This window comes from Calidris pugnax, unplaced genomic scaffold, assembly GCF_001431845.1.
Source record: "Calidris pugnax isolate Ruff unplaced genomic scaffold, ASM143184v1 scaffold41, whole genome shotgun sequence".
NCBI classification, from domain to species: Eukaryota; Metazoa; Chordata; class Aves; order Charadriiformes; family Scolopacidae; genus Calidris; species Calidris pugnax.
In genome coordinates this window covers 23,856,937-23,871,935 of record NW_015094509.1, presented here as the reverse complement: position 1 = coordinate 23,871,935, position 14,999 = coordinate 23,856,937, and the positions used below count along the sequence as shown (strand labels likewise).

General features: G+C 43.0%; 1 protein-coding gene across 1 annotated transcript in view; it reads left to right on the top strand.

Moving 5' to 3' along the window:
* ST3GAL1 (ST3 beta-galactoside alpha-2,3-sialyltransferase 1) overlaps positions 1 to 8,394 on the top strand; it is a 91,680-nt gene extending 83,286 nt beyond the window's left edge. The window contains exons 6-7 of the mRNA XM_014965610.1: positions 4,126 to 4,245; positions 4,882 to 8,394. Of these exons, the coding sequence (XP_014821096.1) occupies positions 4,126 to 4,245; positions 4,882 to 5,058 (297 nt within the window). The 3' untranslated portion in view covers positions 5,059 to 8,394. The remainder of the gene's footprint in view (positions 1 to 4,125; positions 4,246 to 4,881) is intronic.
* Positions 8,395 to 14,999: the final 6,605 nt, after the last annotated feature.

The window sequence follows — 14,999 nt, the reverse complement described above, 5'->3', positions numbered from 1 at the left end:
TTTCATACTGTTCACTTTGGTCTTCTACCCCACCTGGCTAGAGGTTCATGAAATACGGTCCTCTTGTTTCCTTCACATCAGCTTCTCAGAAAAGACTGGCTCTTTATTTATATAATAATGAAGAGATTTTACTAGCAAAGAAGCCTTTTAAGTCTTCATAACCACAAAAAGGACATGGGATCACCAAGCTTACTTTTACCAACTTTGCTAAGCGAGGTCAGGCGTGGGAAGCAGATATAAGGGCAGATTTGCTGAGGGCAGATTAAGAAGTCCACACCTATATCCCTTTGCCTGTTAGCATCTCATGTCACATCTCAGGCGGCTGTAACCCACCCATCATGTCTTCCACTGCATCCAGCCTGGAGCTGGGATATAAGGTGAGGGATGCCCAGAAGCACCTAAGGAGATGAGGACATTGCCAGGTTACCATTGATTTGAGAAGACTTAAACTAATGTTTCAAAGTGCTGATGATCCATGGTTCAAAGAGAAATAAAACGTTGATCACAGGAACCTTGTTGTGACCAAAAATCAAGCAAAAACCATTTAGATTGAACTAATGGAAGGTTTTGGTGTTTTTTCACAAGCCGTCTAAAAAGTCTGCAGGGTATATTTTGGTATATATTCTAGTTACAAGGCCAGTTCAGAATTTTCTTACTTGAAACAAACTCAGGGAGACTTTTTTTTTTTTACAGCACTCGTGATAAGCTGTACAATGCCAGCATACACTGTGCATGAGATATGGGGAAGAAAAGATTTTTTTGTTTTCAAGACATGGCTCGTGATTTTGACCCAGTCATAAGATATGACTTGGAAGTTTGATGCTGGGAAAGACAGGAAGCCTTCAGCATTCCCTGGGGAGGAGGGGAATAGCTTGCTGGTGAGGGGCTGTGTATTGGAATGTCAGAGTTGCACAGAAGCACAGAAATTATGAACTCTACTACCACCTACTCTGAAAATCATGCAGCAGCTGCAAGTATTAGGAGGGGAAAAGTCTCCCCCTGGTGGGAAAAGTTTTTTCTGCCATGAAATTAAATGGAAAGTCCTTCCTGTCATCAAAGCGGAAAGACTGCAACAGTCATGACACAAGAATTAGAAGTCATGGGCTTCACATAATATTGACCCTACAGTATACTGTCAGCTGAATATTTGGTGCCCTATTGTCAATAATTAACTTGAAAATTTAAAAATGTATTGGCTTCCTATAAACTTGCTTCAGTGACAGCTCAGTTTTTTCTTGCTCTTGTATTACTTAATTGCAGCCTCATTTTCCAACAACTTCTTCAATGTATTACTTTAAAATAATTTGAATTTCTTACTGTAAATGGAGAATATTCTTTATTTCTTTGGAAATATATGAAAATATTCATATGTTGGGCTTTTATTAATCTTGGTGGTGGTATTGTTTTTTCTCCCAACAGCACATATATTCCAGTTCCACGGAAAATCAAAGTCAAAAAAGAAAAGGTGAGCAATGCTGATTTGTGAATTTGTTCTACTAGTCCAGTTGTAGGTCTTTGGCTTCTTTGGGAGACTGCAAGAATCCAAGGAACCCTTTGACATTCATAAAAACTGCAACCAAAATACACACACTTCACAAGGCTCAGCTAAGTTAAAGGTTTAGCTCCTGTGTGCCATCCAGGCCATAGATCAACCACGAAATTAGTGAGGTTGGAAAGAAACTGCTCTTGTGACTATGCCATTGCATTACTGCTGTTCTGAAGGCTGCATTGCTTCTTCTGGTACTGCTCAGGGAGATTTAAGGTGTACTGTTGGCCAACGGTGCTCACCCTCCACAGCAGTTGCTCTGTTCCTGCCAGTTACAGTCTTTTGGATGTAACAACACTTTGAGCTGTGGGTTTTTTTGGTTTGTTTTTTTTTTAATAATTTGGCTATTTGAATGCCAAGGATGTTTCTCACTCTTGGGTCAGTTCCTTGTAATAAGGAGCTAAGTGAACTCTGAAAAAATAAAGTTGTGTGTTTTCAAGTCAGTGGAGAATTCATGACAGTATCATTGGCTTTTGAGGAAGGCTCTTAGTCCACAGCTCTAATAACTGCCTGTACCCAATTATGGTTTAGTGATGGTTTTTCATCATTGTTAAGCTGATGGTTGGACTTGATTATCTGAAAGGTCCCTTCCAATGTAGACAATTCTATGATTCTATGAAACAATCCTGGAGACTGGTCTCAGGCCAAGTCCATGCTGATTTTGTCCCAGGTGTATTAGTACTCTCCTAGGCGATGTTCAAACAAGGTTTGGCGGATAGCTCAGACCAGGGAATATTCCCTGTTTTTCACAGGAACAGAATTGAGCAATGTGGACATAATCTGTGCCATTCCACTTCCCTCAAGGCTAAAAAAATGCTTTTGACCTATTTTACTTCATAGTGTGGATGTGTAGAAGGCAATCGCTCAGGGGACCTCACTTCTCTGAGAAGGTTGAGGAAAGATGGGCGAACCTGGTGCCTACCCCACAGCAGTCAGAAGATAGTCCATCTCATACACACTGACTCGTTGTCCAAGCGTGCTTTGGTTTAATAGACATGTGCTGCTGCTGGAGGCAGGATTTCCCATGGGGCAGGATGGTTATTCCCATGTTGCACCTATAGCCACCATGCAAAGACTTTTGTTGCAGCTGCATAGTTGTAGGACATAACCAAGGCAGGCTATGTAGGGAGAAGTAAAAGACAATTCCTTTCCTACAGACCTTCCAGCAAAATAAAAGTCTCATTCTCTCAGCTTTTGGAAAGGCTGATTTTCAAAGGAGCTCAGGCCTCTAATGCCTCAAGGGCTGGTAAAGTATGACGTTAGCCTCAGAGCATTAAATTTACAGGTTAAAGCACATGTCCTTCACTCAGGATGCCAAGTTTTGCCACAGGCTTCAGAAGAGACCTTTAGCTAGTATCAGTTTATTCCCTGTGCTTCAAACCATGGACCTCTGGAGGTATTAAACCATCACCTGTTGTGAGGAGCACATTAACCTCTGCAAATCCCTTGTGAGATGCACTATGGCAGGTTGTTAAACTCATGTCACAGTTGAGTAACACCAGCCCAAGGTACTGCTGGTGATATGCAGCAGCTTCCTGAGCAGGGAGATGAGAAGCTTGTATTTCTTCCCAGTCCGTGCAATCCAAAACACCCTGTGAGAAGTGATTACACACAGATACAGTATCAGCAATTAACCTCTGACTTTGTAAAAGGAAAAGCCCTGCAGCTAACTAGATACTGCTGAAATGCTGTCACTCTAATTACAAATGCAGCACAGAGGGAAAAGTCTCCCTTTGCCTGATTCAGGGAGGGGGGTTGAAACCAAGGGCTCCCACCAGTCCTTGGATTTATTGTACACTCAGGTCTGATGTTAAGTGCTCTGTCTCCATTAGATGGCCTCATAATTTCCCCAGGAGATATCCAAATGCAATTTATGGGTTTGGGTTTGTTTTTGTTGTTGTTTTTGTGTTTAAAAAAAAAAAAAAAAAAAAGCCATAGAAAAACAGGATGATTGGGAAACGGGAGAAACACAGCTGATAAAACCTGGTAGGCTTCCTGGTAGTTTACACCTGGCCCCTGGTTTCCTTAGATCTGTACCAAGACATGGTACAGATGGGATACATGGGATACCAAGACATGGTTGGTGTATTGTGTGGAAGATGCAGTTGCTGCTACGTTCTCACCCAAGTTACAGTTGGGCTCAATGATCTTAAGGGTCTTTTCTAACCTAAATGATTCTATGATTCTATTAAATCTGGCATGACATCTTATGCTTGCCTTCTCCATGCCTGCAGCTCCCCAGAGCTCACCTGCGTTACGGCAGGACGCTGCAGGGAGAGTTGAATGCCTAATTTTCTTTTCACTTGTGCCATTTCATACCCATTGAGATCAGCAGGAATCACCCGGGATTTACATCCAGACCAAGGAAGGAATATTGATGTGTAATTGCACATGTGAAATAATCTTGAATGCACTTAACTATGGGACTTTATTTTTCCCTTTTACCTGCCCTCGGGGAATAACTATTATTCCCTTCTTGCCCTCTCCCCTACCCTGGTGTCTTTTAGAGATGACATGCTGCCATTGTTTCTTCCCAGGGTATTTTACTAATGAGGATTTTTTTCTCCAATTTTGCCTAGATCCTGGTTTATAATCCAGTTTTTATGAAATACGTCTATGAGAACTGGGTCCAGCATCATGGGAGATACCCCTCCACAGGCCTTCTGACTTTGATATTTGCACTCCACGTATGCGATGAGGTAAGGTCTGATTGTATTTGGCTATATGGATAAAAAAATCAGGATGTTTCACACTGAAGTGCCAGGAACATGCCCTGACCACTCACTCAGCCTTTACTTCTCCCTTTCCATTTTCTCTGCCATTTGCTTATTCAAATGGGAGAGGAAAGGCCACAGGAGTATACACACAAAGCACATAATGTCCACCTGCCTCTGAAGTGACTGCAAATTTCAAAGCATGTAAGAGGGGGTTGACATGGGTCATTATTTGGAAGACTAGGAGCAAAACCAAAATTTTTCCACTCTTTGTGGCCTTAATCAGCTAAAGAGGAGACTTTCATCCCAAGCCACTCACGTCCTGAGGTCAAACATCATGCTTAGGAGAAAGGAATGTGTTTTTTGTATTGCTAAACAAGAATTAATGGGTAGAAATTTCCTTTGCTGTCTGGGTTTGGGTATGGTGGTCATCTCAGCGTAGCTTAGGGTGTAATATCTGGGCTGTTTTCTGTGATTGCATCATCTCATACAGTAGAATACCTTGTCACACCACTGAGGTCCTCAAATGTTTCTGTCTATAGATAAATTGAGAATCAAGAGAGTTTCTTCAACATTTCAGAGCTTTCCAGGCCATAACACTAGTTCTCTCTTACTTCCTAGGTGAATGTGTATGGTTTTGGAGCAAACAGCAAAGGACATTGGCATCACTACTGGGAAAACAATGCTTTATTAGCTGGGGCTTTCCGGAAAACAGGTGTCCATGATGCAGATTTTGAGTCCAATATAACTATGACTCTTGCCTCCATTGAAAAAATAAATTTTTTCAAGGGCAGATGACCCTGGCCACGGGGAGAAATGGGGGCTGCAATTTCCAACATGCAGCAGAACAAAGCTCAGTGAAGATGATCTGAGCGCCAGCCAGATTTGAATGCGTGAATCTGCGGTGGATTCGGAGCATCTCACTGCTGCAGTGCTCACCGCAGGGAGCTCAGCTGAGGACCAGCTTCAGTGCTGCACATGTTTTTCTATCTACAGATAGCTGGGAACTACCAATCGGTTGTGGGAATAAACAAATCTCTGCTTAGCCTCTACGGCTTGATTTCTGAATTACTGATGAAAGATCTCTCTGTTGCAACTAGGGGAAACCTGGGCACAAGAACTGCAGTTTGTGTGTCCATTCTTCCCTTGAACAAGGCAGGAGATCCTTGAAGAAGAGTGAAAATGACTTCTGGGAATTGTAACCCACTAGGGCAGCTGTGAACATCATAGTAAGGATTACCTCAAAGAAATGAATTCACTTCTGCTGTTGATCTTCATTTTGAACTGTCTCTTCTGTTTCCTCTATTACTTCTGGTTTCATGCTGTCTTAAGCAAAAAAGTGATGAGGTTGCCTGGAGTAGAAAATATTTCAGCCGTTGCCTCATTCTGCATTGATAGTGTCTAGAAAATAGAAATCAAATCATCTCTGATCACATATTATTTAATATTGGTTCCTATACAGCCATAATGAAAGAAAAAACAATACTGAAAACTCCAGCAAAAAAATGGCCTTTTTAGCCACTTGTTTGTTTGTCTTTTTTTGGTTATATATAATTCTTCTTTCTTTTTTTTTTTTTTTGGTGGAAAATACTCTGGAATGCTCCTTTTTATTTAATCAGTTTAAGGTTTGCAAGTGGACTCTTTTCTTTCAGTCATTTATATGTGCCTTTTATAATTGTGCAACAGATGTGATTTTTTTTAAAAGATGACAACTCTAAATTAAACTTTTTTATAAAAGGGGGAAAAATTAACCAAAGTTTAGCCTCCACATGGTGTACTTTTGTAGTCAAAACCAATAATAACAGCTCCTATATTGTATTTGAGAAAATGCAAACATGACACACAATATAAAGGTAGCTTTTACCTTTTTTATGGGAAAATTTCCAAAAGTTCCAAGGAAACTTTTCCTCTTATTTTTTTACAAATTTAGGAAGTGGTATCTCTTTACAAGGTCTCTATCTGAAATGGAAGAAATATCACAGGTTGGGATATCAGCTAGCAATACACTAGGAAACTTTTGCCCTGTAGCAGCATCTACAAGGACACAATCTACACAAGCTGATCCTACAGTGTAAGCCAGACTTCAAAATTATGTGCATCTCTGGAGAAATGAGTGTATTAATGTCAGTACCTCTAGGCAGCAAGAGGAGGGAAGTGACAGTGGAGATTGTATATCCACAAATCTTTGCTGGAGTCAATGCGTTTATTCCTTGAGGACAGATAAAATATGAATCCAAGAACAAAGTTCAGGTAGTGAAGAATGGAGAACAGTGGCTTTTTCTTCCTGATACCATGAAAATAGGATTCATGGATCATTGGACCCATTCTCAGCTCTGGTGAAGCCAATGTTGCTCTTGACACAGACTTCAAGGGACTTCAGATAAGGCTTGGAAAATATAGCATATTTCATTTTTAATGGATTACAATGGTTGGGGTTTGTGGCAATTTAGAAATCATCATCTAAATGACTCATCTTTCATGCACCAGTTATGGCAGCATATTGAAGCACATAAGTATTTGAGTTCAAAGAAAACCTAGCCCTTCAACCACTGAAATGCTTCAGTCCAAGGTTTATCCCCTTGTCTTTCCATGACAGTTGTTAGCAGTGAGCTTACCTCTAAGGCAGCAATTCATGGCACAATGACACAGTCAGCTGGAATATCCCTATTTTGGGCCAGAGCACCATTTGCCAATGCAGACTGCTTTACCCACATGAATATTACTGGACTTGCAGCATATAAACAGCTGAGGATGCCAAACGTCTGTGCGGCGAACTGAGGTCCCTTCACAGTACCTACGTGACCCTTCAGTTTAGTAATATGAAAAGGGCAGGATTTTCAAATCCTCATGCTGAGACCTGTTCGTGATCCTGATGTCAAGAAGCCCTTTCCCAACATGGTGGCCAGCAGAACTACTCACCTGCATGTCACAGGCGCAGCAAATTCAATGGGCTTACTGTCTTCTCCATGTACTTTGTAAAAGAATGAAACATTTCTACCTGAACCATGATTATTTGTTTGCTTTAAGCATTTAAGCATTTTGTTTAAATCGTTGATCAATATGCTTCTGGTGATACGTCACAGTAATGAAAGCAAAGCAACTTAAAGAGGAAAAAGACTCCATGGATATCCAATGGTATCTTCACTCTGTGGCTGGATTTTGGAGATACTTTTTTCATCATGATCTTCAACAATTTTAATCTCTTTTTTCTCATGGCCAGACATCAGCAATTCAGAAACATTTCATTGCTGTTTTAGTCATTTTTAGAAAGACTTGGAAGAAAACCTTTTTTTTGGTACCTAAATCTCTTTTTTTTTTTTTTTTTTAATCAGAAGTGGCAGTTTAGGATCAATGAAAGTGGTAAAAAAAATCAGCTCTCTTCTAGCCTGTGCTGTTCTGAAAGTTTCCTTTTGCTATCTGAATTAAATTTCCAATTTTCCCCTGAATAATCTGCCTCTGATAGTAGATATGAAACATCCTGGCTCATACTATTGTGGATAGATTTGGTGTCTTCATCATCGAACAAGATGCAATTCACATTTAATTTTCTTGCTGACAGCAAGCAGTAACTGTGTACCACTAGTGTCCATTTTTTGCAGTGTGAGGAGAGCAGAGTGGACCTTTCTAGCTGTAGGATGAGCAATAGTCTGCGCCATCACGTTTCTATTCCAGAGGAATTTTTTCTAGAGTCCTTTAGACAACTGACTGTTGTGTTAGATCTTTATCTCAGTTTCTGCTCTTTCAAATGCCTTCAGAATAAAGAGATACCAACAGGTGATGCTGAGGGAAGAATTCATTCCCACATTGTTAAAGACTGTCTGTGTTCCTGCTAGAAACTTTTTGGGTTTATTTTGTTTAAAAAAACAACAACAAAGGAAAAAACATTTAGCAACATGTCAAGGTTTCAAACTCTTGAACTGTATTTGCCACCAATGGAAAATCTCTGAAGCACTCCTTGAGTATGTATTGTGTTTTTTACCAAAGCCAAATCTCCCAAGCACTTTTTTTCTCCCATAATCAGATTTTCTTCCTATTTTTATTTGACTACACAATCAATTATTATAACTTTTTTTTCTCCGATGTTGGGGAATCTCACTCAATCATTCTTTGACATTTTATTTATTAAATTTTTCAGTATATGAATCAAAATAAATTTTTTATTGTAATCAAGTAAAGGTGTTTCTCTTTCTCTCTGAACACACTACTTCCCACAATAGTTCCATTGGCTCCTAGAACCTCTTCTGTTACACAACAGTGTAATGAAGCCTTATTCCACTTGCCTCCCACCCATCTCTTGGGTGACACTGGCACGTTTCAGGCTGCTGGAAAGCTTGTGGTCATGGGCATCATACTGCTCAGCTTATGGCAGCTCTGGGGAAAAATATTAAACTTTCTTATGCCTGTGATCTCTTGATGGATCTATATTGTATTTAGGTGAAATATAAGGGAAATTAAGGCAGACTCAGAAATCAGTGACTTGATTTCACTGAATTTCACTGAATTTCTAGAGTTGGAAGGGACCATAGAGATCATCTAGTCCAACTCCCCTGCTGAAGCAGGATTGCCCAGAGCTAGAGCATGTTACTCAGGACTGCATCCAGGCGGGTTTTGAAAATCTCCAAAGAAGGGGACTCCACAACCTCCCTGGGCAGCCTGTTCCAGGGTTCCGTCACCCTCACCGTGAAGAAGTTTCTCCTCATATTTGAGTGGAACCTCTTATGTTCCAACTTGTGCCTGTTGCCCCTCGTCCTCTCTGTGGGAACCGCTGAAAAGAGTCTGGCTCCCTCCTCCTTCAACCCTCCCTTGAGATACTTGTAGGCATTGATAAGGTCTCCCCTCAGCCTTCTCTTCTCCAGACTAAAGAGTCCCAGCTCTCTCAGTCTCTCCTCATAAGGGAGATGCTCCAATCCTTGAATCATCTTTGTAGCCCTACGCTGGACTCTTTCCAGTAGTTCCCTGTCCCTCTTGAACTGGGGAGCCCAGAACTGGACACAGTACTCCAGTTGTGGCCTCACCAGTGCAGAGTAGAGGGGGAGAATGACTTCCCTTGACCTGCTGGCTACACTCTTCCCTATACAACCCAAGATACCATTGGCCTTCCTGGCCGCAAGAGCACACTGTTTACTCATTGTCATTTTACTGTCCACCAGGACCCCTAGATCTTTCTCTTCAGTAGTTGCCTCTAGCGGGTCCACCCCTAACCTATACTGGTACCTGACATTTTTCTTCCCCAGGTGCAGGACCCTACACTTTTCCCTGTTGAACCTCATGAGGTTCTTCTTTGCCCAGCCCTCCAGCCTGTCCAAGTCTCGCTGGATGGCAGCACAGCCCTCCGGGGTGTCAGCCACTCCTCCCAGTTTGGTATCATCAGCAAACTTGCTGAGGATACACTCTGTCCCCTCGTCCAGGTCACTGATGAATATATTAAACAGCACGGGTCCAAGTATTGACCCCTGGGGGACTCCACTGGTTACAGGCTTCCAACTTGAACCTGCTCCATTAATAATTACCCTTTGGGTCCTGTCACACAGCCAGTTCTCAATCCACCTCACTGTCCCCTCATCCAGCCCATACTGCCTCAGTTTCCCAATGAGGATGTTATGGGAGACAGTGTCAAAAGCCTTGCTGAAGTCAAGGTAGATGACATCTGCTGCCCTCCCCTCATCCAACCAACCGGTTATGGCATCATAGAAGGCTATCAGATTGGTCATACATGATTTACCCTTGGTAAACCCGTGTTGCCCACTTCCAATAACCCCCCACTCTTCAACTTGTTTGGAGATGACATCTAGTATGAGTCTCTCCATCACCTTCCCAGGGACAGAGGTGAGACTAACTGGTCTGTAGTTCCCAGGGTCCTCCTTCTTGCCCTTTTTGAAGACTGGAGTGATGTTGGCCTTCCTCCAGTCCTCAGGCACCTCTCCTGTTCTCCACGACTTCTCAAAGATGATCGAGAGTGGTCCAGCAATAACGTCTGCCAGCTCCCTCAGCACTCGTGGGTGCAACCCATCAGGGCCCATGGACTTATGAATGTCCAGTTTGGCCAAGTGGGCCCGAACCTGGTCCTCATCTACTTGAGGAAAAATTTCCTCTCTCCATACCGTCCCCCTTGCCTCCAAGGTCACAGATTCATGAGGGGCAGTCCTAACAGTGAAAACTGAGGAAAAGAAGGCATCTCTTTTGATAAGAGATTCAACTCACCTATTCTCTGGGATTGACAAACCTGGCTTCCTTCACAGGAGAGATATTGAGGATCCACCCCAAGTCCCTATTTTAAGGGTGTAATTTAGCTGCTATGATCACACAAACATTTCAGTCATGAGCGGCTTAGGCCATCTATTAGAAGAACCCTATCTAAGAGATGGACATCTTTGATCAGGCATCACATCAGCACACCACACCACTTCATCTGCATGATCATGTCTTTACATGAGGAGACTCCACCTTAGCTATTTCTTGTGGACCTCATAAGCTGCTCTGTTTCCTTGTGTGCCATTTCCATTCATTGTTGAAGGGAGTGAGAAGGGTGGACCACCTAGCAGTGATGCAAGTTGCCCATTGAAATGCACCCAACCTGGTTGCTTAGTGGTTGAAGCTCAAGAAGTCATCACAGGGAAGCTCAGGAAGCTACCTTTCAGATACAGACAGTGGTCTGATGGTCACAGTAAGAGATGCTTTCCAGTGGTACCTTCAAAGGACCAAGTTCTCAGGAGCTGTTGCTTTTCAACCCAGGCTCTAGACATGCTCCATCAGTGTAATATTAACCACCGTTAATGGGTACAGTCCAGCCAGCATCACACTTGTTGAAAATGAGTGGGAAGCAGAGGCACAGAAGTCTGAGGAGCTATCCCAGTCAATTCAGGTCCCAAAGTTTAGTTTCTGCCAAGAGCTTCTATAATCAGTCTGGTCACAGGATTGTTCCAAACAGAGAAAGTAGGAGTGCTAACTTGGGGTGGCTATCAAACTGGAATGTCCTTCACAGTAGTTCTGTACCTTCATACTGGCCACTGTGCAGAGGAGATGCAAAGCATTTACTCCTGTGACATCCTCAGCAAAGCAAAATAACACTAGGGAACAGCTTGCTCTTTAAAATCATTTTGCTTCATGTCCACCCACAAGAAGTGTGCTGAAATGCAGCTTTGAGGTCTGAAATGATTTTGTCAGGAAAGTAATTTGCATAGAATTACAATCTGAAGACCCCCTGAGACCAGTAAGACATGCGGCAGCAACAACAGCTACATCCAGACAGATGGACCGACCACAGGAGTTGGACAAAGGACTTTGCTTATACCATCAAATGAAGAAAGGAAGTACCCACAGGGGAACAATATGGCTTCGGTTCATGGCATGGGTTCCTTTGATAGCTCACATTCAGGGTAGCAATTAAACCCAACAAATGAAAACGCAAGGGAGTCCTTTGTCACCTTTAAAATCTCTGTTTTCAATTGTCCTTCCTGCAGACTTTCAGGGAGCAGATCTCATTACGTTTTGTTATCTTCAGGCGATAAGACATAAGATGTGGTTCACAGAGTGAAATGTTCTCCAAGGTTACGTATTTTTATGCAGAGGTAAATCTTTGTGTTTTCAGTTTCTTTTTTTCCTGTAGGAAATGTATTGTGTTGCTTTACTCCTTAGTTTCTACGGTAACCTTTGGCTAGCAGAATATAAATACATCCATATAGGAATGTAGCTGGACCTGTGACACTAACACTCCTACTAAGACGGGACATTTCCCAAAATAGTTACTTTTTCCATGTAATTAGACTCCAGTGTTACACAGCTTGCCAATAGTCGTGACTACCTGCTGCCCCTCTGCCCACTCAGACACTAAATCTGAAAGAAAAGCAAGCTGGCCTATCCCACTAATGCTGCATCCTACAGCACCGTGACATTCCTCAAGGGATGCCTCAACCAAGCCTCCAAATCAAGTGTTACAACACGGAGCTCCTTAGGGCAGTTTGTCCCCATGTGGATTTTGTGGATTTTTGTGTTCCCCTCCTCGCTCTTCTGGGGCTGGACTCAAAGAGCTGTCCCTGTCCAGGGGAGATGCTCCTCCAGCCCAAACCCACAGTCTGGGCCTGGGTGTTTGTATGGACTGGCCATACTTGAGCTATGCTTTGAAACATAAACTCATATAGAATCAATGAATCATAGAATTGCCTGGGTCAAAAGGGACATTTCAGATCATCTAGTCCAACCATCAACCTAACACTGACAAAAACGATCATTAAACCACACCTCTAAGCACTACATCTACCCATCTTCTGAATACCTCCAGGGATGGTGACTCAACCACTTCCCTGGGCAGCCTGTTCCAATGCTTAACTACCCTTTCCGTGTAGAATTTTTTCCTAATATCCAAGCTAAACTTCCCCTGGCATGTCCAGTTTGCAGCCACACCCTGTGGTGAGCCTGTGTGTATATGGTAGAAAATAATGGAAAGAGTGATTTCCACTCCTATTTCTCCTTTAAGTGTTGGAGGATTTTGTATAACACGTCCTCAGGCTCAGATATCAGACGGTAGGCAAGTTCCCCAAGAAGCTGATGAGGCATGGACCTTCTGCCTCATCAGAAGCCTCCACTTCTGGTGGAGTCACAGGCAGAGTCATCGGAGTGACTGGTTACTGATGGTTCATCACTGGGCACATCAGATTTGCCTGTGGGGAGAAGTTCTGCAAGCTGACAGACTCTGTCATTTGAGGCTTTGCTTTGAATAGGTAGATAAGGAAATAGAAATAAACAGAAGTAGAGGTCAAGACAGGCTAAATAAAAATAAAGTCAACAGACCTTCTAGAAAACCTTTGGAAACAAAGTTGTGTTTTAACTATTTGTGTGGTCTGCCAAAGTAGGCTGGTGATGCTTTTGGGCAAGGTATGTTGTTGTGAGTTGACCCCAGCCAGCAGCCAAGCAACCTCACAGCCGCTCGTTCATTCCCCCCAGCCAAGCGGGACAGGGGAGAGAGTAGAAAAAGCAAAAGCAAGGGAACTTGTTGGTTGAGATACCTTTCAATCAGTAAAGGAAGAAGAGAACCCAAGCAATGTAAAGGCAATCAATCCCTCACCACCACCTCCAGCAGACCAATGCCTGGCCAGTGTCTGAATAGCAGCCACCTTGGAAAACAACCCCGTATCTCCTTGTCCTTCCACTCCAGTTTATTGCCAAGGATGATGTTACATGGGATGAAATAACCCTCTGGGCAATTCGGGTCAGCTGTCCTGGCTGTGTTCCCTCCCAGCCTCTTGCTCACCCCAATCAAGTTGCTGGGGGAAGGACAGTGAGAAACAGAGAAGGCCTTGACACTGTGCAAACACTGTTCATCAGCAGCCAAAACTCTGGTGTGTTATTAACAGTGTTTTAGCCACAAATCCAAAACACAGCATCATATGGGCTGTTATGAAGAAAGTTAACTCCATTCCAGGAGACTAAAATAAACTAGAAACATAAAGAAGTCTATGGATTCAAGGGGTACTAAGACCTTTCCTGAAGTCTGGGAGCAGGTAGTACCAACAACACCAGAGATAAAATTTTAGGACAAATTTATGCCAAAACACCTGAGTTACAAGCTGTTCCTAATTACTTACCTGTCCCACAGATAACCAACTGGAATCAGGTGAGATTATTACTCACCACTAGCAGGAATGGCATCATCCAAACAGAAAAACCTAGGAGCTGCTTCGGGAGGAGCGTAGCCAGGGCATTGGTGGCAGTTCAGTTCTTGTAGGAGCTAGAATAATATTTTAAATCAACAGCCAGGGGCAGTGAGAAATCACTGTTTTGTGTGGCTGTGTGCATGGTGTTCGCTTCCCTCTCTGGGTCATCACAACATTTCCTTCCCTGAAGGTGTGTGCTACCCCACTAATGATAGTCCTCCCTACAGTGGCTTCTTGTGGAGCCAAATGAACTTTGCTGCTTGTCACCAGTTGCAAGTCTAGCCCACAGCTACATGACTTTACAGCTGAGCAGAGAGATCCAGCAGATGCAAGTAAATGAAGCTAGAAGGATGTTTTTATTTCCTACAATAAGCAAAGGAATGGAAAACATCAGCATACACTCAGAAACGGGTCTCTGAGCAGCGAGATGTGATTAACTCATTTCAGTCAGCACTAGGGACCTCAGCACCTCGTTAGCTTTTTCATTAATGGTTACAACTAATATCTGATTAGTGTCTCTGTTTAACCAGTAATGAGTTCTCCTTCATAATCGAGATTTCCATTGGGTGACAGTGAAAGGGAGAAGGAGGGAGCCCTTTAATTACTGTGCTAACGGGGCACCTCTCCATTGCTGTCACTGACCTGACTGTCCTCCCTGCCCCGTTGTAACTGGACCTGCCACCTTGGCACAGGCACACATGCGATGTGCTGAACATACTCAGCAAGCCTGAGGGAGAAGACCCAGTTCTGGCTTTTGAAAAAGAAATCAGCCCAAACTGCATGGCAGTAGGTGGGACAGCCTTGGAGGTACCATCCCCATCCCTGTGCTAAAGGGTACGAGGGGCAACAAGTGACCAAGATGCACAGGGAAGGAAGAAGAAACACTGGATGGAGATACAAAGCAACAGCTGCTTTCACAGGGAGCACTCAGTGCAGTGATTTGTTTTCTAATAGTTTTTAATAGTTTCCCCACTAGAGCGTGCTGTTTTCCTGTTCCCATGAGTTATCCAGTGGCTCCTGAAGCACACAGCTCTTTTAGCAGTGTGTCACACCACAGGCTCAGAGCGTGTTCCCTTCTGGCGCTACTAC